This window comes from Macaca thibetana, chromosome 13, assembly GCF_024542745.1.
Source record: "Macaca thibetana thibetana isolate TM-01 chromosome 13, ASM2454274v1, whole genome shotgun sequence".
In the NCBI taxonomy this organism is placed as follows: Eukaryota; Metazoa; Chordata; class Mammalia; order Primates; family Cercopithecidae; genus Macaca; species Macaca thibetana.
In genome coordinates this window covers 63,275,047-63,301,756 of record NC_065590.1, presented here as the reverse complement: position 1 = coordinate 63,301,756, position 26,710 = coordinate 63,275,047, and the positions used below count along the sequence as shown (strand labels likewise).

General features: G+C 49.7%; 1 protein-coding gene across 3 annotated transcripts; it reads left to right on the top strand.

Moving 5' to 3' along the window:
- Positions 1-10: 10 nt before the first annotated feature.
- ABCG8 (ATP binding cassette subfamily G member 8) lies at positions 11-25,872 on the top strand. Of its 3 annotated transcripts, none has more exons than XM_050752950.1 (13): positions 12-255; positions 5,827-5,928; positions 7,451-7,607; positions 13,503-13,741; positions 14,270-14,402; positions 14,515-14,784; positions 19,203-19,365; positions 19,453-19,533; positions 20,999-21,198; positions 21,611-21,687; positions 22,337-22,604; positions 24,373-24,500; positions 24,585-25,872. In XM_050752950.1, the coding sequence occupies exons 1-13, from the start codon at positions 193-195 to the stop codon at positions 24,720-24,722; spliced, it is 2,019 nt and encodes a 672-aa protein (XP_050608907.1). In that variant the 5' UTR covers positions 12-192; the 3' UTR covers positions 24,723-25,872. The 3 variants fall into 3 exon arrangements, with proteins under 3 accessions (XP_050608908.1, XP_050608907.1, XP_050608906.1); XM_050752949.1 differs by having other exon boundaries at positions 19,450-19,533; XM_050752951.1 differs by lacking the exon at positions 5,827-5,928 and having other exon boundaries at positions 11-255; positions 19,450-19,533.
- Positions 25,873-26,710: the final 838 nt, after the last annotated feature.

Genomic DNA, 26,710 nt, shown 5'->3' with positions numbered 1-26,710 from the left:
TAGCCAGCGCGTCCTTATCTTGACAGTGGGCAGAACACACACATGTTTGTAGGTGGGCTTGCCAGAGAGGAATGCTGGGAGAGACGGGCCCAGGGCAGGAGGCTCCAGGAAACAGAGTGAAGACACTGGCCCTGGCAGGCAGCAGCTGGGTCTAAGAGAGCTGCAGCGCAGGGGCACAGACCTGTGGGCCCCATGGCTGGGAAGGTGGCAGAGGAGAGAGGGCTGCCGAAAGGGACCGCTGCCCAGGATGCCTCGGTGAGTGAGCGATGGGGAGTCAGCCCAGGCCCGGCGGGCGGGCAGGAGAAATCCAACCTTTCTCTCTTCCCTCAGGAGCCTTCTGTCTTAGCACCACCCGGACAGCAAGCAGTGTGAGGACATGGCAAAGGGCTGAGGGGAACAGATTCAGGGTCCCAGAGGCCTCTGAGGTCACTTTCTGCCCTAAGAAACACTCCTTTAGGGAAATCATGTTCTTCTGTGTGATGTGGGACAATTTCACTTTTTCTTTTTTCTTTTTTTTTTGAGACAGAGTCTTGCTCTGTTGCCCAGGCTGGAGAGCAGTGGCGCTATCTCGGCTCACTGCAAGCTCTGCCTCCTGGGTTCAAGTGATTCTCCTGCCTCAGCCTGCCAAGTAGCTGGGATTACAGGCACCTGCCACCACACCTGGCAAATTTTGTATTTTTTAGTAGAGACAGGGTTTCACCATGTTGGTCAGGCTCATACTCCTGATCTCAGGTTACCCACCCTCCGCAGCCTCCCAAAGTGCTGGGATTACAGGCATGAGCCGCTTACCTGGCCAGTTTTGCTTTTTCCCAATGAGACTCCATCATAGAAATGTGCCCACACATGCCGGGGACTCCACTGGTGTCTCCTCTGCCCATGTGGCTGTCAGGTTGGTCTCAGTAGTAAGTGATGGGTGAGACAGGGTGACAGCTTTTGTGGGAACATCAGCATGTGTGGCTCTAGCAGGCAATCGTAAAGTCTGGGAGAAAGCTGGAAGGAGTAGAAGCAGCCAGGTGGCAGGAGGTGGAGGTACGTTTCCTTCCTCATTTTACCTGAGAAGTGTTTACTCAAGAAATAGCTTTTGACTGAAATTGGAGTGTGGCAGGATTTGAAGCAGGAGGCTAAACTGGAAGACAGGCAAGAAGCAGATCCCCACTCCCACCGCCTCACCCCATCCCACCTTTCCATCTTTGCCTGTCGTGGGTAGGAGGGAGGAGAGAAAGATAAGCATGACTGAGGACTCCGCACCCAATGGGGAAAACCATCTGGACTGGCCTTGAGTTTCCAGGACTTGACTCGGCCAGACCCAAGGAGCCCACCATTTCTAGTCGGTTCTGCAACCACCACATCTGACCAGCTCTGCTCTCTGAATACCCTGTGGGGCCCACCACTTTGGGGAATGGTTAAAGCCTGAATAGAATAGAAAGCCAGCAGGGCTTTGGGAACACTTTCTGCCTGGGAGGGCTGACGATTCAGCCACCACAGCTTGAGAGGCAAAGAAATGCTAGGACCGCACCAGAAATGCACTCCAGCCCTGCCATTTCTGCTTCCCTTCTGTCCAATCCTGTCACTCCAGGTGCTGAGCGAGGGTCTGCCCCTAACACGTGTGGGGCTTGGAACAAGAGAATGAGGGTCACATTTCCTATGTCTAGATATATAAAAGTCATCAGTCAAGCTATAAGAACAGTCAAAGATACCCACACTCCTCAGCCTCCCAAAGTGCTGGGATTACAGGTATGAGTCAGCGCTCCTGGCCAGTTTTGCTTTTTCCCAATGAGACTCCATCATAGAAACGTGCCCACCCGTGCTGGGGACTCCACTGGTGTCTCCTCCGCCCATGTGGCTGTCGGGTTGGTCTCAGTAGTGAAGTGATGGGTGAGACAGGGTGACAGACGGCTTTTGTGGGAACATCCGCGTGTGTTCTCTAGTTTCTATCCTCTTGTCTCGACATATCTTCCTCACAACCTGAAAGGTCAGGTGTAAACTGAGAAATTCTAAGGCATCTTGGGTAGAATGCACTGGTACGGGGGAACCACTTCTAGCCCAAGCCACAACCTGTCCCCCTTTCTGCCCCCCCTCAGCTCCATCCCACTCCATGGGGCCCTCAACACCCTGGGTGGTCACCCTCCTGCCTACCTGCATTGCAGCCCTGCCCTGCACAGACATATATACCTCTCTGGCCTAAAGGTCCTCAGGAGGTTGGGCCGGGGAGGAAGGAAGTGCACAGACCCTGGGGATGGACTTGGGGCCATTTGCACAGAGAATTCTGGCAGCTTAGGCACCTGGAGTGGTAAGTGCCCTTAACCCACGCACTCTTCATGCCATGGGCAGGAGAAGCAACAGAGAAGGACAAGAGAGACCCTGCAGCAGGCAGAGCTGTGTGTGACCTAGGCTGAATGTTTCGATAAAATTCCTTCAGCCAAAAACAAGTCCTGCGTGTCCCCTCGCCAACCCTCCAGCCGCGAGCGTCAGTACATCACTCCCCGCGAGGCACAGGCTCCTCATCTCAGAACTAGAAACATGTACGCTGTGAGTTTCCTTCTTGCCTAGGCATCTGACTCAGGAATTCGATCAGAAGTTAATACGGGGAGAAATTACAATGTAGCCCAGCAGGAGCAGAGCTGGTTACCTACAAATAAACCTGCTTTTGCTTTTTTGGGTGTCGCCTGTCGGAAATTCAAGTGATGTTCTGACAGGTGTACTGATTAAGATGTCAGCCGAATAGATATTTAAGTATTTGAAAAATACAGAGAGTTTGTCAAAACCTCAGGAAGAGTCTAACAAATCTTTCCTGGGAGCCAAGGAAAATATTTTAAAATGGAACAGAGGTCGTCCCCAACCCAGGCACTAATTTTCTTCCTCCGAAAGACGAGCTGCCTATGCCTCCTGGAAGGCACAATCCCTCAGTGGTGGTTGGAGTCCGGGCTGATCCATACCTGCCTTCCCAGCCCACAGTGAAGGGGCTTGGGGTGAGCCTTGGAACAAGGAACCAGGCACCTTTCCCCTTCCTCTTATCCAGTGTCTGCTCTGCCTCGTCTTTCTGTCAGCTCCCTCCCCTTCTCAAAGTACCGCACAGCGGAACCCAGTTGGGCTGCAGGTCACCTCCACACATCGCTCCAGACTCCAAATGTCTGACCTTCCTTCCTCAGCCCCTCCTCCATGCCTAAATCCGACCTGGGGGTGTTTGGGCCAGCAGAAGTAATTTCTCAGCTCATTTATATTGTCTAATATCCCTCCTGCAGATATTTGTTTTAAAAACAACAGCAAGATGCATATTAACCCACATGAGTCTCTTAGCAATGGATAAGATTTTTGTTTTTGTTTTGTTTTTTTTTTTTGACAAAGTCTCACGCTGTGGCCCAGGCTGGAGTGCAGAGGCATGATCTCAGCTCCCTGCACCTCCAGCTGCCCAGTTCAAGCGATTCTCCTGCCTCAGCCTCTCGAGTAGGGTAGCTGGGACTATAGGGGTGCTTCACCATGCCTGGCTAATTTTTTTTTTTTTATTTTTAGCAGACACAGGGTTTCACTGTGTTGGCCAGGCTGGTCTTGAACTCCTGGCCTCAGGTGATCTGCCCGCCTCAGCCTCCCAAAGCGCTGGGATTACAGGCATGAGCCACCGCACACAGCTGGCAATGGCTAAGATTTTTTGATGATTCAACAACAAACAAAAATGGGACAACGAAGCAATGTGTACAGTGACGGTGCAGAGGGCGAGTGAGGGGCAAGACCAAAGCGCTGATCTGCCAGGAGTCCAGCATCAGTCTGAGCTGTTTTCAATCTCCCCAGGAGCTTGGGTCACAGACCTTCTTACCTCCTCTCCCCCAACCTCCCTCCTGCTTTGGGGCTTTGGCAGCTGGGGTTGAGGTGGGAACGGAACTCTGGAGTTCTACTCACTGGCTTGCTCTCTCAATTTGACAACATATTGTGAAATATTATACACAAATCAGCTTAAAGAACCCTCATGTACACGCCACCAATTACCAAAAGCTTTGAAGCCTGATCCTGCACTCCTACTGTGTCCCCTTTCTCTTTTCATCTCTTCCTGCTCCCCAGAGATAACCCCTCTCCTGAATTAGGTGTTTCTCTTTCCCATTTTTTTCTGTATAATTTTGGGTCTTTATGGTGATAATTCAAACATTAAGCAATGGAAGTCACTTTGGTCTGCTGCTTTTCACGCTGTCCCAGAACTCTGGGGGTTCCCCACAGCACGCCTGCAGCATACTGTCACCGAATTTCTTTCCCTCCGCCTCCACTGACCTGGAATGTTCTTTCCAAGGACTTCTGGCCCCCATCGTTGCAGGGGTACTTTGATAAGAACACTGCTATATGGCATTTGTTATTTTCACGTAAAGCATACTCTTGTTATTTTCACCTACAGCATGTGTGTGCGTTGCGTACACAGTGAAAATAAACCCACCAGCCTCCCTCTCTGCCCGATCTGTCTCGCTCCATCCTAATCACCTGTCTCACCTGCCAAAATCTAAGCTTTTCAACGGCCTTTTCATTGTCACATCCCAAATTCCAAGCCCGAAGGGTGTTCTGGACTCTCCATAAGTGTTTGCTGGATGCGTGGTTGATTGAAGGAATGTATAGTGTGAGAATGGTGGCTTGAGGAGGAAAGTCTGTGGGAACTTGTTAATGAAAATGTACTTGTTCCTGCCTGACAGAAATGTAAGAAAAATTGAATGCAGTAAAAAATGGGCGTCAGGCGAGGTGGTTCACGCCTGTAATCACAGCACTTTGGGAGGCTGAGGTGGGTGGATCACTTGAGCCCAGGAGTTTGCGACCAACATGGGGAAACCCTGTCTCTACGAAAAATACAAAAATTAGCTGGGTGTGGTGGCGCACGCCGGTAGTCCCAGCTGCTTAGGAGGCTGAGGTGGGAGGATTGCTTGAGCCTGAGAGGTCGAGGATGCAGTGAGCTCTGATCGTGTCACTGCACTCCATCCTGGGTGATACAGCAAGACCCAATCCAAAGAAAAAGAAATGGTGGGGGACTTCCTAGTTGCTTCTTTGTTTGGGCCTCAATGATTTAAATGATAGAATTGTCAGAATAGGAGGAATTCAGGTCTGCAGATGGTTAGTACCTTTCAAAGGTATCAGCTGACACCATGAAATGCTGATTTTTAAATGTACATTCAAATATACCACCACTTCAACAATAACAACAACATGATGATGACGATGAGAGGCACTACCTCTCAAAGCTCCCAGCAGCATTTTCAGTTGCTTCGTTGCACGAACTCCTCATCAAAATCAGATGTGAGGAGACGTATGCCAGATGTTAGTGAGGACTAAGAAGTTGGTTAGGACTTTTCTCAGGGTGGTGTCTTCATGAGTATTGGGCATTAACTCTCGACAGCTACTTCCCTCTCATATGCTGCATGTGTCATGTCTGTTTGGTATTAGGAGATATGAAGCCAGCTGCAGGGAAAGTTAAAGGCAAAGGGTCTGCCCGCTCCAGTCAGATCTTCTCGGAGCACAGAGGTTTGTTTATAGAACTCTCTCCAGTCCAGAGTCTGGGTCTCTTTACCGTAAGCCGCTTGGCTTCAGGCTCCACCAGCCTGAGGTTGAGGTTCTCTGGGGCAGGTGCCCCAGGAGAAGCCCTGAAGCTCTCTCTGAAGGGAAGAGGAGATGGGCCCTTGTCAGCGCTCCTATTTTCCCAAAGCGCCAAGGCTCCACCTGTGCAATCCCATCTCTTGCCAATTTGAGATTTCAACTACGTCGGCTCTAAGAAGTTGCTCTCACCTGTCGGTTTCCTCCTTGTCTTCTCCTATGTTCTCAGCGGCTTCCAAAGGAGCCCCTCACCTGTCCTGTCTCCCACAGGGCCTCCAGGATAGATTGTTCTCCTCTGAAACTGACAACAGCCTGTACTTCACCTACAGTGGTCAGCCCAACACTCTGGAGGTCAGAGACCTCAACTACCAGGTAGAGGCACGCCTGGGTTCAAGGGGAGAGGAGCAGGCAGGGACAGCCAGGAAATTCCCCAGGTGGAATAAAAGGGTGGGCCCACCTTACAGGCCCTCCACCCGCAAGGACAGAGTCCAGTCCACATTCATGCCTCACGTGTCAGGTGCAATAGGTGTCATCAATGGCATATATCAGAGCTGGAGGTTGAGAGGCTTGAAAAGAGAATGAAATTGTTGTATAAACATAAAGCAAAATGTGTGAATCTATAGAAAAATGTCTCTGGGACTCTTTTTAAACTATATTTTGAAATAACTTTAGATTTTGGAAAAAAATTGCAAAAATAATACAGTGTTTCCATATACCCATTGTCCAGCTTCCCCGAATGTTAACATCTTGCATACCCATAGTATAATTATGAACACTAAGAAATTAAAATGTACAATGCTATTAACTACAGACTTTATTCAGATTTCATCAGTTTATATATATATATATGTGTGTGTGTGTGTGTGTATATATATATATTCTTTTTTGTAAAATGTACTATCCCTGGAGCTTATAAAACATCCAGAGTGCAAAGACAACCACTGACCTTTCAGAGGCACCCAGGAACCCCCTGGTCAGATTCAAGGATCCATATTCCCTCACCTTCCCAAGGACCCAGATGGAACATGGTGGGGCCTGGGATGGTGAACTTCAGAGGCCTGAGTCTGGCTTCCTGTGGGTGTGAGTTGGGACAAGCCAATGAGCCTTTCTCTGCTCTGCCACTTACCAGCTGTGTGACCTTGAGCAAGTTACTTAACTGCTCTGAGCCTCATCTGTAAAACAAGGATTCTGATCGTGTCTGTGTTATAGGTTTGCAATGAGGATTGAATAAGGTGATGGATGTTAAGTGATTAACACAATGTCTTGCACATAGTAAACATTTGATAAATTATTAGTAAAGACATTTTGCTTCATGTTTTATTTTTATTTCTGTACCACTATTGCACATGCCTTTCTTTTTTCCTTTTTTTTTTTTTTTTTTTGAGAGTCTCACTCTGTTGCCCCAGGCTGGGATGCAGTGGCGCAACCTTGGCTCACTACAATCTCTGCCTCCCACATTCAAGTGATTCTCCTGCCTCAACCTCCCGAGTAGCTGGGATTACAGGCACCCACCACCACACCTGGCTAATTTTTGTATTTTTAGTAGAGACAGGGTTTTACCATGTTGGCCAGGCTGGTCTGGAACTCCTGACCTCAGGTGATCCACCTGCCTCAGCCTCCTAAAGCGCTGAGATTACAGGCGTGAGCCACCACGCCCGGCCTGTACATGCTTTTCATTCCTCTTATCTTCAGACCTGGAAACAGCAGCTACAGGTTCTCAGCATGGATCCCGCTTCCGTGTTTGGTAAAACCTGGGTTGGGGCCTATTGTGTGTAGGTGAGGACACATCCTCTGTAGAGAGGGGCCACCTGAGGAACGACGATGCTAAACAGAAGTTGCTGAAGCCCTCTGAACCATTCAGCTCTCTAAGGAACCTTCTGATGTCTCCCCACAGGTGGACCTGGCTTCTCAGGTCCCTTGGTTTGAGCACCTGGCTCAGTTCAAGATGCCCTGGACATCTGCCAGCCGCCGGAATTCTTGTGAGCTGGGCATCCAAAACCTAAGCTTCAAAGTCAGAAGTGGGCAGATGCTGGCCATCATAGGGAGCTCAGGTACCGGAAAGGCAAATCGCTGGGCAATGGTTTCTCTCCTGGGATGCAGAATGGTCCTTTGGACAAATGGATGCTTATTGTGGAGCTCTTTGCTGACTAGTAGAATAATACAGCAGAATGGTTGAGAGCACAGGTTCTGGGTCAGACAGACCTCGGCTCAAATCCTGGCTCCTCCATTTGCTGGCTTTTGTGGGTAGGTGCTGTTGTTAAGAGTCATGAGTGTGCCTCTTGTCCACCCGGGGCTGTGGCCAGAGCATCTGACTTTGGCTGACACCTGGACTGAAAGATCAGCAAACAGCTTCAGCATGTGATGTTCTTTTCAGGCTCCTCCAGCCACGAGGGGCATGGGTTCAGGTTGTTCTTCCGCAATCACATTCTGATTATGGCCAGAAGCCCCTGCCACACTCTCACCTCTCAGCCTCTCCAGCGTCTTACTTAGCACAACCTTCACTCGTCTGCAAAGAGCCATGTTCTTGGAGTGCCTCAAATTGTCATTTCCACAGCCAGTTTTAAAATGAGAGAATGTCTGAGCTGAAAGGGGGCTTGGGGGAACAGAGTTCATTCTCATTATGTTCCACCTTTCTTTCCCCTACCATTTTGGAAGCATTTTTAGAGGAAGGTGTTCAAACTCCCTACTCCTCAGTGTGTCTAGAGTATTCTCTTGTGCGGGATCACACACACACACACACACACACACACACACACACACACACACACACACACTTCCCTCCATTTGACAGATGAGGAGCCTCAAATCCAGAGAAATTGAGGGATTCTCGTAAGGACACATATTTAATGCAGAGCTAGAACTAGAACTTTGGTTTCATGATTCTCGGATCAACGCATTTCTCCCTGGGACACCCTTACATAATGTTAGAGAGAGAATTTTATATCTTTTAATTAATCATTTCCAGAGGTAGAGATTACTCAATTTTTTTAAACATCTGCTCCAAACTTTTACACCCATTTGGTAGATAAGTTCTGTTTACTGTATAACCAAAGATCAAATGAAATCTTATATATAAATGCACTTTGTAACTGAAACAGCATCACAGTCATGAAGTTCCTCTCACTTTGTCCCTGTCCCTGCAATCCTGACCTAAATAAGAAAAATGTGGCGCGGTGGTTCACGCCTGTAATCCCAGCACTTTGGGAGGCCGAGGCGGGTGGATCACGAGGTCAGGAGATCGAGACCATCCTGGCTAACATGGTAAAACTCCATCTCTACTAAAAAATACAAAAAATTGGCCGGGCATGGTGACAGGCGCCTGTAGTCCCAGCCACTCAGGAGGCGGAGGCAGGAGAATGGCGTGAACCCGGGAGGCAGAGCTTACAGTGAGCTGAGATTGTGCCACTGCACTCCAGCCTGGGCAACAGAGTGAGACTCCGTCTCAAAAAAAAAAGGAAAAGAAAAAGAAAAAAGAGGATCCCTCATGGGCCTACTATTGTATTTTTATTTATAACATCTAGTAGTGTTTCTTGTTGTATCTACTTTCTCTTCCTGAATCCAGCATCTAGGGGACACATGGGTCTTTACTTAGGGTCATATCATGGTTAATACTTCGCACATACAACCCTCTAGCTGTCAGTATCCCTAATTTGTGGTTGAGGAAAGTTCAGAAAAGCAGAGCAATAATTGTATTGAATATTTGGAGGTTGAGGCAGGAGGACTGCTTGAGGCCAGGAGTTCAAGACTAGCCTGAGCAACATAGGGAGGAGACTCCCTCAATAAAATAATTTTTTTTTAATTTAAAAAATTAGCTGGGCAGCGTGCCATGCCCCTGTAATCCCAGCTACTCAGGAGGAGTGCTTGAGCCAAGAGTTCAAAACTGAAGTGAGCTATGATTGTGTCACTGCATTCCAGCCTGGGCAATACAGCAAGATCTCATGTCTTAGAAAGGAATGAATAAATTACATTGAATAGTCTTCTGGTTTTTCGTTTTTGTTTTTTAATTGGTTTTGTTTTGTTTTGTTTTTCTGAGAGTCTCGCTTTATCACCTAGGCTGGAGTGCAGTATGTGATCTCAGCTCACTGCAACCCCTGCCTCCTGGGTTCAAATGATTCTCATGTCTCAGCCTCCTGAGTAGCTGGGATTACAGGTGGGTGCCACTATGCCTGGCTAATTACTTTTGTATTTTTTGTAGAGATGTGGTTTCGCCATGGTGGCCAGGCTGATCGCCAACTCCTGGCCTCAGGTGATCCGCTTGCCTTGGCCTCCCAAAGTGCTGGGATTACAGGCGTGAGCCACTGCATCCAGCAGCTCCTGGTTGTTTAACTACAGATTCAGTGTTGTTTGACTTCAGGTTTACTTGCCTGTGTAAAACAGAAAACAAAACAAAACAACAACAAAAACTTTAGACAAATAAACAGTAGAGTTATTTGAGCAAATAGTGATTAATGAATCTGGCAGCACTCAAAAACAGGACCAGTTCAGAGAGCTCCCTCAAGCAATTTGGTCAGGTGATATTTGTAGACAGAAAAAGCAAGTGCTCTACAGAAATAGCTGATTGGTTACAGTTGGGTGTTCACCTTATTTATTGGAGGGTGATGTGATCAGGTGTTGGATATGGACAGGATCTCATCAGTTGGTAGGTTGAGGCGGTGATTGTGATTGGCTGATGCTTGGCTGCCATGATTGGCTGAGACTCAGCAACTTGTCTCAGCCAATCTCTGTCTTAAGGGAATATACTGCTAAGATAAGTTGCAGTTTGTTTACATATTAAGTTTGCTTGCAGTTTGCTCTGTGGGAACTCAAAGTATGCAGGCAGTCTCAGGCCAAATTTAGTTTAACTGAGCAACTGAAATTATTAAAATGATTTATTAGAAAGGTTCATCAACTACACTTCCTGTGACTTTTACTGCCATCCCCTCCTCCACCTGCCCAACACACACACAAAAGAACGCTGGCCATAATTTTTTAAATATAAAGAAAACAGCCTGGCTGGGCATGGTGGCTTATGCCTGTAATCCCAGCACTTTGGGAGGCTGAGGCAGGTGGATCACCTGAGGTCAGGAGTTTGAGACCAGCCTGGCCAATATGGTAAAACCCTGTCTCTACTGGAAAAAAAAAAAAATTAGCTGGGTGTAGTGGCACATGCCTGTAATCCCAGCTACTCGGGAGGCTGAGGTGGGAGAATTGCTTAAACCTGGGAGGTAGAGGTTGCAGTGAGCTGAGATTGTGCCATTGCATTCCAGCCTGGGCAGCAAGAGCAAAATACTATCTCAAAAAAGAAAAAAAGAAAATAAAAGAAAACAGCCCTAGGCATTTTAGTTTCTTTTATCGATTCAGCAATGCCAAAAGTGGTTTCCAATTGATGAGTTTACTGATTCGGAGATTCCAGCCATTCAATAAGGGTCTTGAATGCCAGTGGGTGTTTTGTCTTAGTTCATGCAGGGTGTGTTAGTCCGTTTTCACTCTGCTCTAAAGGACTACCTGAGACTGGGTAACTTATAAAGAAAACAGGTCTAATTGACTCACAGTTCCTCATGACTGGGGAGGCCTCAGGAAACTTACAATCACGGTGGAAGGCAAAGGGGAAGCAAGGCACATTTTACATGGTGGCAGGAGAGGAGAGTGAGGGGAGGAACGGCCAAACACTTTTAAAACATCAGATCTCATAAGAATTCACTCACTATCATGAGAACAGCATGGGGGAAATCTGCCTTCATGATCCAATCACCTCCCACCAGGTCCCTCCCTCGACAAGCGGGGATTACAATTTGGATGAGATTTGGGTGAGCCATACCATATAAAGAGTCTCCCCAGATACCACAGGCATCCTCCATTGGAAAGGCTCCCCACTGCTCTCACAAAGTTTTGCTCAGAAAACGTGGACTTCCTGCTTTCTGAGTGGGAATCCGTGGTCCCTGTGAATGTTGGTGAAGTCCTCGGTGCCCCTGGAGCCTGGCTCTGAAGCTTCTCTCCCAGGTTTCTCTCCTGGCTATTTTGCTCCACTTATGTTCTCAGGGATCTTAAATGAGGTACACCCAGAGGTAGCGCACAGGCCCCTTCTACCCTGAGATCCTCTGCACAGTAACCAGAGAGATCATGTGGGGAAGCTTCTTGGTTTTTGAGGTTTGCACTGGGTGCTCTGGGGCTTCCTGCAAGAAGCACATAGTGTGTGGCAGGAAGGACTTGTCACATATGTATTGGCTCAACATGTGACAAGTCTGTTTGAACACAACTTGGAAAACTTGCTCTCCAGTAAGGAAATCAAAACTCCGTCTGGGGCCGGGCACGGTGGCTCACGTCTGTAATCCCAGAACTTTGGGAGGCCAAGGCAGGCAGATCACCTGAGGCCAACGTTGGAGACCAGCCTGGCCAACATGGTGAAACCCTGTCTCTGCTAAAAACACAAAAATTAGCCGGGTGTGGTGGCAGGAGCCTGTATTCCCAGTTACTCGGGAGGCTGAGGCAGGGGAATGTCTTGAACTGGCATGGCAGAGGCTGCGGTGAGCTGAGATCATGCCACCGCACTCCAGTCTGGGCCACAGAGTGAGCCCCCGTCTCCAAAACAAACACGCAAACAAGCAGAAAACACTCCATCTGGGTGAGTGGAAAGAGCTCATTCCTAGCTCCACGGTAGGAAGATGTTCTGAGCCTGAGCCCAATCCGCACTCACATCTTAAACAGCTGTCACAGAAAGAGCCTCATCGAAAGCCTTTGGAAACTAGATCCAATCTGATGCTGACTTTCTCAAATCAATAATAATTAGTACATCATTCGGAAGAGGGTGGTGTTAACTCGAGTGCAATGAATCTTTTTTTAACCGTTATTTTAGGTTTGGGGGTACACAAGTAGGTTTGTTATATAGGTAAACTAGTATAATGGGGTTTTGTTGTACAGATTACTTAATCACCCAGGTACTAAGCTTAGTATCCAAGAGATTTTTCCTGCTCTTCTCCCTCCTCCCATCCTCCACCCTCAGTTAGGTGAATCTTTTTATAAAAAAAGAGAATTAATAATACCACTGATGCACTTTGAGAGGCCAAGGCTGGTGGATCACTTGAGGTCAGGAGTTCAAGACCAGCCTGACCAACATGGTGAAACCCCATCTCTACTAAAAATACAAAAATTAGCCAGGCATGGTGGCAGACGCCTGAAATCCCAGCTACTCAGGAGGCTGAGGCAGGGAGAATTGCTTGAACTTGGGAGGCAGAGATTGCAATGAACTGAGATCACGCCATTGCACTTCAGCCTGGGCAACACAGTGGGACTCTGTCTCAAAAAAAAAAAAAAAAAAAAAAAGTACCACTGATGGAAAGAAGAGAGAGATGGGTATGGATACAGTCAGAACATATGTGTACACTGTGCTGTAGTTTTAAAATCGTTTCTACTTCTATTATTTCTCTATATTTTCCTCCATTATTTCTCAAAATAGATTTGGTTTTGCATTTTTAAAAGACACTCTATAAATGCTCCAAATTAGTCCTCACAAAACCAGCTTCTGAGCCAACCGACATTGAATGATGAGAGATTGCTGGCATGTTTGCCAGCCAAAAATAGTTACGTTAACACTAGCCTTGCTTGGGGAGAAAGGGCCTTGGTTGGTGGCAGGAGGGGACAAATGCTCCAGGCACCACCTGGCCCTGTGGCATCTAGGACTCTAGCCTTCTCCTGTCAGGCCACCACTGGCTGGCCTGGCCTGAACCCCCAGCACCATCAGGCCTCACAGCCCCACGGGGTGCTCACATTGGCTGCAGACAGAAGGCTTGGAGCTCCATGTCCTGGGCCCACCCCAGCTAGGTCCAGGGACTATGCTGCCTCTCTAGGGGCTGGTCACATCTGCACGGACAGAGTAGTCCAGGGTCCTGGAGAGTGTGTGGGGAGCAGTGGCTGCCAGGCTGGCCCCCACAGAAGCTCTGCTCTCAGGGATGTCTCTGGTGGCTTTGCAGGTTGTGGGAGAGCCTCGTTGCTGGACGTGATCACCAGCCGAGGTCACGGTGGCAAGATCAAGTCAGGCCAGATCTGGATCAACGGGCAGCCCAGCTCGCCTCAGCTAGTGAGGAAGTGCGTGGCCCACGTGCGCCAGCACGACCAGCTGCTCCCCAACCTGACTGTGCGAGAGACCCTGGCCTTCATTGCCCAGATGCGGCTGCCCAGAACCTTCTCCCAGGCCCAGCGTGACAAAAGGGTAACTGGCCCCAGTGGTGACCCCCAGGGTCCAAGAAGCCACAGTGTCCATGACCCCCTCTTCCCCTGCTGCCCTGCCTCAGGACCCAGCCACAGGTTGAGTTTGAACAACTCAGCTTGCGGTCCACCCGCCCTGGGCTGCAGCCTGCCCTGCACCCTCCTTTCAAACCCCACAGCTTGCCAGAAGCTAGCTCAGTCCATTGGTTCCCTTCATTGCACTTTTTAAGATGTAGGATGAGTGTATTTGTTTGTGTGTTTTCTGGGCCTCCATGTGGGTAGACAGCCATGGTCCCCAGTACACAGCCATGTTCCTAGCACAGAGCACCATGCCCGGTATGTCGAGGCTGCTCGGGACCTGTGGAAAGAATAGGGGGAACCAATGTTGCAGCTTGGAACTCAAGTGCGGGAGCTGTCTCCCTTCACTTTCAAACCCAGCCAGAGGAGCAGTTGCCTTTATCCTTGGGGTCACAATGTGTCCAGCCCTGAAGGAGGCGCCTGGGGTGGTCTCAAAGCTCCTTCTGGCCCACAGGTGGAGGATGTGATCGCGGAGCTGCGGCTTCGGCAGTGCGCCGACACCCGCGTGGGCAACACGTATGTGCGAGGGGTGTCGGGGGGCGAGCGCAGGAGAGTCAGCATTGGGGTGCAGCTCCTGTGGAACCCAGGTGAGGGCCTAGGGGGCAGATGGGGGCAGAGGGACCTGTGTGGTCCCCTCAGGCTTGGCTTGGTCTGGCCAGAGCCCCACCGACTCACCAGGCTCCTCGCTGTGTTGGGAAGGCATCCTCATTCTCGACGAACCCACCTCTGGGCTCGACAGCTTCACGGCACACAACCTGGTGAAGACATTGTCCAGACTGGCCAAAGGCAACCGGCTGGTGCTCATCTCCCTCCACCAGCCTCGCTCTGACATCTTCAGGCTGTTTGATCTGGTCCTTCTGATGACGTCTGGTACCCCCATCTACTTAGGGGCGGCCCAGCACATGGTCCAGTATTTCACAGCCATTGGCTACCCCTGTCCTCGCTACAGCAACCCCGCTGACTTCTATGGTGAGTCCCCAAGGCCAGCAGCCAGGGCCCTGGCACATGGGGCCTCCCGGATGCTTAAACCCTGCCCAAGCTTGCTGAAAAGATTCAGGGGAGAAACTCCCAGAGGCTTCAGGAGAGGAGGAGCAAGGATGGAGAAGAACAGGGGGTGGTTTACCAGCTATCAAATGCTGGATATGAGGGCCTGGAAATAGAAGCTTCTGACAAATAGCCACCCTTCTGTGCATGATAGATTAGAAACTTGCAAGCTCCAAAGATGGGGGGGCATGGAATCCAAGAGGGTGGGGATCAATAAAGATCAGAGTCTTTATTCAGACTCGGTAGGGAAACAACCTTTAAGGTCAAGAAGTCACCAGATCTTAAAACATGTCCTGGTGTTCAAACAGTGGCAGGGAGCCTGAAGGTGCAGGGTGGCAGAGAGGGGCCCAGGGTGGTGGCCTTGGCCAGAGAATCTCTAGATATGAAAATTGCTCTGGCAGCCCCAGACTTGCCCTTTGCTTGGCTCCTGAACCCTCAGCATATTACACTCGGGGAGCGTGAGCCACTGCCTTCATTCTGCAGGGGACAGTTGCCTTCCCAGGTACCTGGCCTGAAATCCTGAGTGCTGAGGAAGGGATTGGCTGCTGGACAGGCGGCATTGTTGTACCAGGTCCCGGGGAGGCAGCTGTCATGGCTTGTCCTGTAGGTCACCTGAGCCCCCAGCTTCCACCCAGGCTGGCAAGCTGTAGCAAAGACCCCACCAGTAAACAGGACAACAGTGATCATCTTGAAGGCAAACAGGGGGCCCAAACATGCCAGGCCCAGAGGGTCTCCTGTTTGACTCTCAAACCCCTGCCAGGCCAAGGCCATCTCCATCTTTACAGATGAGAAGCCTGGCGCCTGCAGAGCTAAACACCTGCTCCAGCACAGCTGTAAGGCACAGAACTGGGACTGGTGCCCAGCCCTGGCCCTGACTCCTCATCCAGCTGCCCACACCCTCCTCCTAGTGTTCCAAGTTCTCCACCATCCTTACCCCAGGAGGACAGGCCGCCCCTCACCCTATGTACTCAAGTTCTGCACAAACTCACAGAAAGGTCACCTCCCTCCCTATGCTCAGGTGGCAGCCTGGCTTCCTGACGATGTGTCATTCTCAGGCCAGCTATCCCCAGAATAGGGGCCAAAGGGCACCTGCCAACCTGGCCACCAGGGAATAATTTTAAGTAACCCTGGAGAGGGGTTACCAGAAGTCAAGTGTCCACAGCAGACCTGAAAACTCTTTTTTACATTTTATATTGTTATTGGAGGGGGCTCTGGCCTACAAGCCCTGGGGCAGGAACCCCTCACCAACCTGGGATGCAAGAGCTACACGGGGCCTGGGGTGCCCAAAAATCTGATGTTTTGAGCCACAGTGCTGCACACTGGGGGGCCACATCATGGTTTATAAGACCTCACCTAGACATTATCTTGTCTTGAGATGTGTTATGAAAAGGGGAGGAAGGGCCAGGCGCGGTGGCTTACGCCTGTAATCCCAGCACTTTGAGAGGCTGAGGCAGGCAGATCACCTGAGGTCAGGAGTTTGAGACCAGCCTGGTCAACATGGCGAAACCCCGTCTGTACTAAAAATATAAAAATTAACTGGGTACAGTGGCTCATGCCTATAGTACCAGCTACTTGGGAGGCTGAGGCATGAGAATTGCTTGAACCTGAGAGGTGGAGGTTGCAGTGAGCTGAGATCGCGCCACTGCACCCCAGCCTGGGCGATAGAGTGAGACTCCATCTCAAAAAAAAAAAAAAAAAAAAAAAAAGAGGATATGGGAGGAAGGGGGAGAGAGAGGAGTAGGTCACCTCTAGCCAAGCCAAGGCTCTGGGAAAGGAATGGAGGGAGGGTGGGCAGGCATGCATGGGTCTAGACTGAGCTGGGTATAGGGAGATCCTGGCTGTGGCTGGGCTCAGTTTGCCTTTTGTGGCATTGCCAGGGCCTTGGAGATAGAAGGCAGAGGCACTGCAAGAGGATGGCTGTGGTGTGGGGCTGCCTGGTGCTCCCCACAGGTTAGCATCCCTTGGATTTAGGAGGCAGGGCTGATCAGATTGGGTCTCCAGCCGAGTGTGCTGTCTCCCTCCTGGGGCAGAGCAGCCAACAAAGGGGGCAGTGAGAAATCTACCTGAAGTTGGCCAGTCCCTGGAACCCTCCAGCCAGACATCCTCCTGCTTTGGGCAGGCTGCCTGGGAGGCCAAGTTGTTAATTTTCAGTGAGAGCGAGAACTCTCACTATCTGGATAGAACTCTCACCATATGGATAGAACTCTCATTATCTGGATAGAACTCTCTCTGGATAGAACTCTTACTAACTGGATAGAACTTTCACCATCTGGATAGAACTCTCACTCTCTGTCTGGATAGAACTCTCATTATCTATCTGTATAGAACTCTCAGTATCTATCTAAATAGAACTCTCACCATCTGGCTTGAACTCTCACTCTCTGGATATAATTCTCACTCTCTGGATAGAACTCTCACCATCTGGCTTGAACTCTCACTCTCTGGATATAATTCTCACTCTCTGGATAGAACTCTCACCATCTGGATAGAACTCTCACCATCTGGATAGAACTCTCACTATCTGGATAGAATTTTCCCCATCTGGATAGAACTCTCACTATCTATCTGGATAGAACTCTCACCATCTGGATAGAATTCTCACTCTCTGTATAGAACTCTCACGATCTATCTGTATAGAACTGTCACTATCTACCTGGATAGAACTCTCACTCTCTGGATAGAACTCTCACCATCTGGATAGAACTCTCACTCTCTGGATAGAACTCTCACCATCTGGATAGAACTCTCACCCTCTGGATAGAACTCTCACTCTCTGGATAGAACTCTCACCATTTGGATAGAACTCTCACCATCTGGATAGAACTCTCACTCTCTGGATAGAACTCTCACTCTCTGGATAGAACTCTCACCATTTGGATAGAACTCTCACTCTCTGGATAGAACTCTCACCATCTGGATAGAACTCTCACCCTCTGGATAGAACTCTCACCATCTGGATAGAACTCTCACTCTCTGGATAGAACTCTCACCATCTGGATAGAACTCTCACCATCTGGATAGAACTCTCACTCTCTGGATAGAACTCTCACCATCTGGATAGAACTCTCACCATCTGGATAGAACTCTCACTCTCTGGATAGAACTCTCACCATCTGGATAGAACTCTCACTCTCTGGATAGAACTCTCACCATCTGGATAGAACTCTCACTATCTGGATAGAATTTTCCCCATCTGGATAGAACTCTCACTATCTATCTGGATAGAACTCTCACCATCTGGATAGAATTCTCACTCTCTGTATAGAACTCTCACGATCTATCTGTATAGAACTGTCACTATCTACCTGGATAGAAGTCTCACCATCTGGATAGAACTCTCACTCTCTGGATGGAACTCTCACTCTCTGGATAGAACTCTCACCATCTGGAGAGAACTCTCACTCTCTGGATAGAACTCTCACCATCTGGATAGAACTCTCACTCTCTGGATAGAACTCTCACTCTCTGGATAGAACTCTCACCATCTGGATAGAACTCTCACCATCTGGATAGAACTCTCACTCTCTGGATAGAACTCTCACCATCTGGATAGAACTCTCACCATCTGGATAGAACTCTCACCATCTGGATAGAATTCTCACCATCTGGATAGAACTCTCACCATCTGGATAGAACTCTCACTCTCTGGATAGAACTCTCACCATCTGGATAGAACTCTCACTATCTGGATAGAATTTTCCCCATCTGGATAGAACTCTCACTATCTATCTGGATAGAACTCTCACCATCTGGATAGAATTCTCACTCTCTGTATAGAACTCTCACGATCTATCTGTATAGAACTGTCACTATCTACCTGGATAGAAGTCTCACCATCTGGATAGAACTCTCACTCTCTGGATAGAACTCTCACTAACTGTGAACCCAACTACTCAGCCTCCCCTTGACCAGCCCAATTTCTCCCCATGGAGGGGCACTGAGTCCTCATCAAAAGCTTTCTGGACAGCTAGAGTTGGAGCCAGAGCCTGACTGTGATGTGGCCCTTGGCTCTGAAGGCTCTTGCTCTGTCCTAAGATATCCTCAAAATGAGCCTGGGTAGTAAGACTTGGGTGGGGCCTCTACTGTTGCCCATTTTTTGATCCACTGCCCTTCCCCTGAGGCTTCTGCAGATGTGGTCAGGCCTGGCAGGGTGAAGGCCCAGCCCTTGGGGTCCCTCTGCCTCCCTCTGCTCTGCCCCTTGCTTCGTGGCTGAAGGTGGAGAGCATGTCCCAGAGCCCCACGAGGGGTGATCAGCATTGTGAGCTGGGTGTGCGCCAAGCTCCTCACCTGGGAGCAGGTGCCAGGGAACAGGCCACCCATGACTCCACATCCCCTGCTTGCAGTGGACCTGACCGGCATTGACAGGCGCAGCAGAGAGCAGGAAGTGGCCACCAGGGAGAAGGCTCAGTCACTTGCAGCCCTGTTTCTAGAAAAAGTGCGTGACTTAGATGACTTCCTGTGGAAAGCAGAGACGAAGGATCTTGATGAGGACACCTGTGTGGAAAGGTAATCTGGCGGGCGGCTCTGAGAGGAGAGCTCCCTGCAGAAGGTGGCTGCCCCCATGACCTGGCCACATCTTCTGCCTCCCAGCAGCCTGACCCCACTAGACACCAACTGCCTCTCGAGTCCTACGAAGATGCCTGGGGCGGTGCAGCAGTTTACCACGCTGATCCGGTAATTATCTGTCTTTTTATTACTGACCCCCGCCCCCACCAAGTCTTTGTATATCACATTAAGCCTTTTCTATTTAAGTGAATTTAAAGGAGAAAATGAGAGATAGAGTTATTTGAAAAAACAGCATCCAGCGGGGCGTGGTGGCTTATGCCTGTAATCCCAGCACTCTGGGAGGCTGTGGCGGGTGGATCACTTAAGTTCAGGAGTTCGAGACCAGCCTGGCAACATGGTGAAAGCCCGTCTCTACAAAAAAGTACAAAAATTAGCCAGTTATGGTGGCGTGGGCCTACCTGGTAGGCTGAGGTGGGAGGATTGCTTGATTCCTGGAGGTGGAGGCTGCACTGAGCCGTGATTGCACCTTCACTCCAGCCTGGGCAGCAGAGCAAGACCCCATCTCAAAAAAAAGAAAACAGCATTGTTGGGACCAGCACTAATCTTCAAGGGACACAGAACACCCCTATTGCTTTTATTCTTTAAACAAAATTAAGATAACCTCACCAGCTGGAAGATCGTATAAATAGCATAGGGTCATTGAGAAAAATGTAGACAATAGGAGAGAATCTCTAGTAAAAAGGGAAGTCCCAGTCACACCAGCCCTCAAAGAAAACCAGACGGCACTGTGTGGCGTGTGTCTTTCCTGATGTTTCCATGCACACACGTGTTTTTAAACGTAGTGGGATCATACTCTGCATGCTGGTTTGTAGCTGGCTTCTTTTCAGTGAGGGCAGCGCCTCTACCTCTTGTCTGATTGGGTCTTCCTCGGCATTCCCGTCAGTCTAGCCATAATCACCCACCCGTTAAGTCCATCTTGATGGCCAGATTATCTTCCAGCTTTTACTACTACAAGCAATGAGGCAGCAGACATCATTGAGCACACACCTTTTTTTTTTTTTAAACACAGAGTCTATCTCTGTCACCCAGGCTAGAGTGCACTAGGGTGATCTCGGCTCACTGCAGCCTCCACCTCCCAGGTTCAAGTGATTCTCCTGCCTCAGCCTCCCAAGTAGGTAGGATTACAGGTGTGCGCCACCATGCTCGACTAATTTTTTGTGTGTTTTAGAGATGGAGTTTCTTCACATTGGCCAGGCTGGTCTTGATCTCCTGGCCTCAAGTGATCCACCTGCCTCAGCCTCCCAAAATGCTGGGATTACAAGCGTGAGCCACCATGCCCAGGCTATCTGTACATCTTCACAGACCTAATTGATTTTTTCCTGGGGATCATTTCTTTAACATTGCCAAGCTGATACATTATGATAAAAGTAACAACCATTTATTGAGTACCTACAGTGGGACAGATGCTGCCATCAGTTTTCTGATTTAATCCTCAGAGCAGCTCTAGGAGGCAGGCATTACCATCCCCATTTTGCATACGAGAAAAACGAAGCGTACGGAGACTGTGACATTCCCAAGGTCACAGGGCTGGTGTATGTTGTTGCCTGAGCATCTCTTCCTTTTGGTTTTTAAGTCGTCAGATTTCCAACGACTTCCGAGACCTGCCCACCCTCCTCATCCACGGGGCAGAGGCCTGTCTGATGTCGCTGACCATCGGTTTCCTCTATTTTGGCCACGGGAACATCCAGCTCTCCTTCATGGATACAGCCGCCCTCTTGTTCATGATCGGCGCTCTCATCCCTTTCAATGTCATTCTGGATGTCATCTCCAAATGTGAGTATGGCCACTGGCGTGGCCACGCAGGACCTCAGCCACCTCTGAGCTGTGTTCCCCTGAGCTCTGGGTTTGATTTCATCGTGATTATGATATACAAGACAATAATGTTTTTAAAGTTTGCATGTTAATGTTAGTATGCAAATGAAAGCAAATTACCGAGTCTTAGCTGTTCCTATCCTAGCAGGATTTATATTTGACAGCAGAACACGAGCTACAGACTTGCAAAACCTGAAGAGCCTCATCAGACATCTAAATTAGGATGGCTTTACTGTGCCTGTTTTTTAAAAAAACCTAAGAGACTTGGGCAATATGATAACTGCTTTGAATTGTATTAAGAGAATCTCCAAAACAGAAACACTGTAGATTTATTCTACTTTTTCATTCTCTTTTCCTTTCCCTTATTTTTTAGGTTACTCGGAGAGGGCAATGCTTTACTATGAACTGGAAGACGGGCTGTACACCACTAGTCCATATTTCTTTGCCAAGGTGACTGGGCAGGGTTGAGAGCAAGTGCCCCCCGCCCACCAGGGTGGGCGTAAGTGTGGAGAAAACACTGCCACCAGGAAGCCTTTTCTGAACCATGGGGCTATGGGTCATGTGAAGTCGCAGATGCCACCAGATGTCACATTTTCTAGGGGAGTTTCGGAGACTTGAACTTTTAAACATTTACCAAAACACCAGGATTGTGGACCAGGAATGATAGTTTTCTGGTCAGAAGGAGTCTAAAAAAAAGAAATCCTCTTTGTATTTTACCTCTTCGGAGCCTCACTGTGGCCCCGAGCGGCCAGGCAGGCGTTTCCAGGAAGCAGAGGTTCGGAGAGGCTGCTCGGCTCTCCAAGGCCACACAGCTACTTGTCTGGTCAGGGGGAGTAGGGACTTGAAACCAGGTCTTAGGACAGCAGGTGCCCAGTGCTGCCCCGGGGGAAACAGGCTGAACTGCCCTAGAGGGAACGCTTGGCATCTGCAAGGGGGAAGCCAGCACTGAGCGTGCCGGGTCCCAGCACACCCTCCTGCCACAGCCTCATCATCACCAGGAGGGAAGGTTGCCACTGGAGGGCACAGATACTTTTAAACGTTTATTATAATGGCAGTGAAGGTGCTGGCTTCACATCCTTGCAAGGGCTGTTCTTTGCAGATCCTCGGCGAGCTTCCAGAGCACTGTGCCTACATCATCATCTACGGGATGCCCACCTACTGGCTGGCCAACCTGAGGCCGGGCCTCCAGCCCTTCCTGCTGCACTTCCTGCTGGTGTGGCTGGTGGTCTTCTGTTGCAGGATTATGGCCCTGGCCACCGCGGCCCTGCTCCCCACCTTCCACATGGCCTCCTTCCTCAGCAACGCCCTCTACAACTCCTTCTACCTCACCGCGGGCTACATGATAAACTTGAGCAGCCTGTGGACAGGTGAGGCCTGCACCCCGGGCCTGGGCCAGCTTTGTTAGGCCTCATGCAGCTGGGTGAAGCCTGCTTTCATCCGGAGATGGACACTCGTTACTTGGGTCCAACTTAAGGCTGGCCCTTCTGGAAGCAGAGGCCTTTGCCCGCTGTCCTGGAGGCCAAAGGAACGATTTCATTAGAGATTCCAGATGCACCTCCTTCTATCCCATAGTCAATACCCAGAAGTCACTCTTGACTCTTTCCCTCCCTCTCCACATCTACCTGTGAGCCAGGTTGATTCTGCCTTGGGTTTCTCTGAAATGTCTGCTTGGCTGTGTCCCCATCCCTGGCTGCCATCGTTTAAGCCTGGGCCACTGCCATAGCCTGGTCTCTGTGACCTGGGCCCCTCCACATCCCTCTCAACTCAGCCATGCAGAGTGAGCTTTCCAAGGTACAAACCCATGCCTCTCTTTGTTCAAATCCTCCCAGGGCTGCTCAATCCTGTAGTCTCCCCAGGTTTCTGGAGCCCCCAGCACACCCCACCCTCTCACCTCTGAGCCTGCCCAGCTGCTGTCTCCGGTAATGTCATGCCCTGCCTTCCACGGGGTCTCGCTTCTGCCAGGGCTTTCCTGACGCATCCAGGCAGGGCTCACTGCCTCCTTCCCCTCACCATACCATGCCACCTCCATAGGATCAGGGCACAGGCTCCATCGTCTCTGGTGTGGGGCCGCTGAGTCTCCTCAGCCCGCACGGTCCATGAAGCTGAGCACATGCAGGGGTGCCTCATCAAATCCCTCTCGAGAATTGCTATGGATCAAACGTGTGGGTGACCCCGTGGCCTCTCAGCTCCCTCAGCCCCAGTCTGTGTCCCCAGCAGCCCCTCTGCCCTTTTGCCCCTTGGCCTCTCTCCCCTCCTTGCTCATCAGAGAACTTGGGCCAGAGCCACCACGGCCCTGTCTCAGAGAGTGGAATGTGCCCTTGTGCAGGTGGGAGAGACTGTGGGAATGTGGGGAGACCATGGGAACATGGGGAGACTGTGTGAATATGCAGGAGACTGTGTCAATATAAAGGAGACCATGGGAATACAGGGAGACCGTGAGAATATGAGGAGACTGTGGGAATATGGGGAGACGGTGAGAATATGGGGAGACTGCAAGAATATAGGGAGACCATGGGAATATGGGGAGACTGTGGGAATATGTGGGAGGCTGTGGGAATATGGGGAGATCACGTGAATATGGGGAGACCATGGGAATATGGGGAGACTGTGGGAATATGGGGAGATCATGTGACTATGCAGGAGACCATGTCAATATAGACAGTGGGAATATGGGGAGACTGTGAGAATATAGGGAGACCATGGGAATATGAGGAAATAGTGTGAATATGGGGGAGACTGGGAATATGGGGAGATGATGGGAATATGGGGAGACCATGGGAATATGAGGAGACCATGGGAATATGGGGAGACTGTGAGAATATGAGGAAACTGTGAATATGGGGGAGACTGTGGGAATATGGGGAGACCGTGGGAATATGAGGAGACTCTAAATATGGGGGAGACCATGTCAATATAAAGGAGATCATGGGAATATGGGGAGATCATGCAAATATGGGGAGACCATGGGAATATGGGGAGACTGAATATGTGGGAGACCGTGGAAATATGGGGAGATCATGCAAATGGGAGACCATGGGAATATGGGGAGACTGTGTATGGGGGAGACCATGCGAATATGGGGAAACCATGAGAATATGAGGGAGACCTGTGAGTAACGAGGCTCTCTGTTTCCAGTGCCCGCGTGGATTTCCAAAGTGTCCTTCCTGCGGTGGTGTTTTGAAGGGCTGATGAAGATTCAGTTCAGCGGAAGAAATTATAAAATGCCTCTCGGGAACTTCACCACCGCGGTCTCAGGAGATAAAGTAAGCGGGGAGGCCTCGGGTTCTAAATTATTGGACGTCTGGCTGCCCATCATTCTAGTAAGCCCACTGCATGTCTGTCTCCAGATCCTCAGTGCCATGGAGCTGAACTCGTACCCTCTCTACACCATCTACCTCATCGTCATTGGCCTCAGCGGTGGCTTCATGGTCTTGTACTACGTGTCCTTAAGGTTCATCAAACAGAAGCCAAGTCAAGACTGGTGATTCACGCCAGGAGCCTGCCCGCTGGTGAGGGACCTGAGCAGACCCTTCAACTGCACTCCCTCCTCAAGACCCCCTTCCTGGGGACCGTGAAGACAATGACCCTACAGATGCTCAGCTACATCCGGCCCACGGTGCTGCAGTGGCACAGACCAGCCACAGGATGGCAGTAGAATAAAGACAGTCGAAAGGGATTTCTGCTCACTGGCAGGAGACTGCGATGACTGGGAGTGAGAAAACCTGCACTCGGTGGCACCTACAACGTTGCTAATTTATTTCCTTTTGATATGCATTTATATAGGCAACTTGATATAGGATGGGAGCAAACTAGTAGCTAGACTGTGCAGGAATTGTTGGAACCTGGAGGGAACAGTAACAGTAGCTAGCAGATATGGCTTCATCTTCCAGGGGCCCCACACTCCGTGGTGAGCCACCATCAATACAGAAAGTGACCTAAGATGTACCAGCAAGATGCCATCCTTTCTTTTTGTGTGGGGTCATGGGCTCCAAAAGCCAACGTGAACAATTAAAAATTTATTGAGCATCTACTCTGTGGCAGGTCCTGTGCAAAAACACTTTAGGTGGGCAATCCTTTGAGGTAAGTGGTATCCCATTTTATAGGTGTGAAAACTGAAGCAAAAATTCATTTTCCTAAGGGCACATGGATACTTTGTGGTGGAGTCACGTGGGGGTCAGAAAAGCCTTGGAAGCCTTTGGAGTTAGAGGGCAGAAGGCAAGGCCTGAGCTGCTGTAAGGCTTAGGAGTTCAGGAAGGCTCCAGAAGATAAATGGGGTCTGCAGAGGCTGTGTTAACTCAGCCAGGCTTGTTAGAGTTACATTTCACTGACTGGTATGGTTTGGCTCTGCGTCCTCACCCAAATCTCACCTTGAATTGTAATAATCCCCACGTGTCAAGGGCGGGACCAGATGGAGATAATTGAATCACAGGGGTGATTTCTCCAATGCTGTTCTCCTGAGAGTGAGTTCGGCCGAGATCTGATGGTTTTATAAGGGGCTTCCCTCTTCGCTCAGCTCTCATTCTCTCTCCTGCTACCCTGTGAGGAGGTGCCTCCCACCATGACTGTTAAGTTTCCTGAGACCGCCCCAGCCATGCTGAACTGTGAGTCAATTAAACCTCTTTTCTTTATAAATTACCCAGTCTTGGGTATTTCTTCATAGCAGTGTGAGAGCAGATGAATACACTGACCCTGCCTGGGTTTCAGGGCCAGCCTTGAACCTTTCACAGTGGCCAGAGGATGGGATGGCAGAGGCCCAGGTTGCACACTTCATGCCTGAGTGTTGGGGACTATCTGACTCAAAACAGGTGCACAGAGGGCAGCAGAGAATGTTCTCAAAGGAAAATTAGAGTTTAGAATCAAAAGAAGGGGGAGGCGGGTGTTTGGAAGGCAAATAGAAAGTACTCTTCATAGGTTCACTAGAGCCGCGTTACTCCAAGTATCGTCCCTGGGCCAGCAGAAAGGGCACAGCTGGAGCTGGTTGGATAGGTTCCATGAGCCTCAGGCCCCACCCAGGCTCAATGAGTCTGCATCTTAAGAAGAACCCCTGGTGATCTGTGCAGATTCAAGTACGCTGCCCTTTTCCAAAGCACCTGCCACACTCAGGATGCTTGCACGGTCACGCTGCCACCATCCAACCCGCAGACCCCATTCCTGAGATTCACTGTGTGTTCCTATCATGTCCTCCATAGCAAGAGGATCTAGATCAGAATCAAGCCTTGGATCTCGTTCTCAAGTCTTTTTGGTCTCTTTCAGTTTAGAACAGTTAGTCAACTTTCCGTGACTTTCGTGACCCTGATACTTAATTTTGAAGGCTGTCTCTCAATTTGGGCTTATCTGGTGTATTTTCATGATTAAGCTCAGATCACACACTTTGGGCAGGAATGTCACAGAAGTGATGTTGTGTTCTGCCCAGTGCATCCTATCAGGAGGCACGTGATTTCAACCTGTCCTATACCAACAACGTTCACTTTGA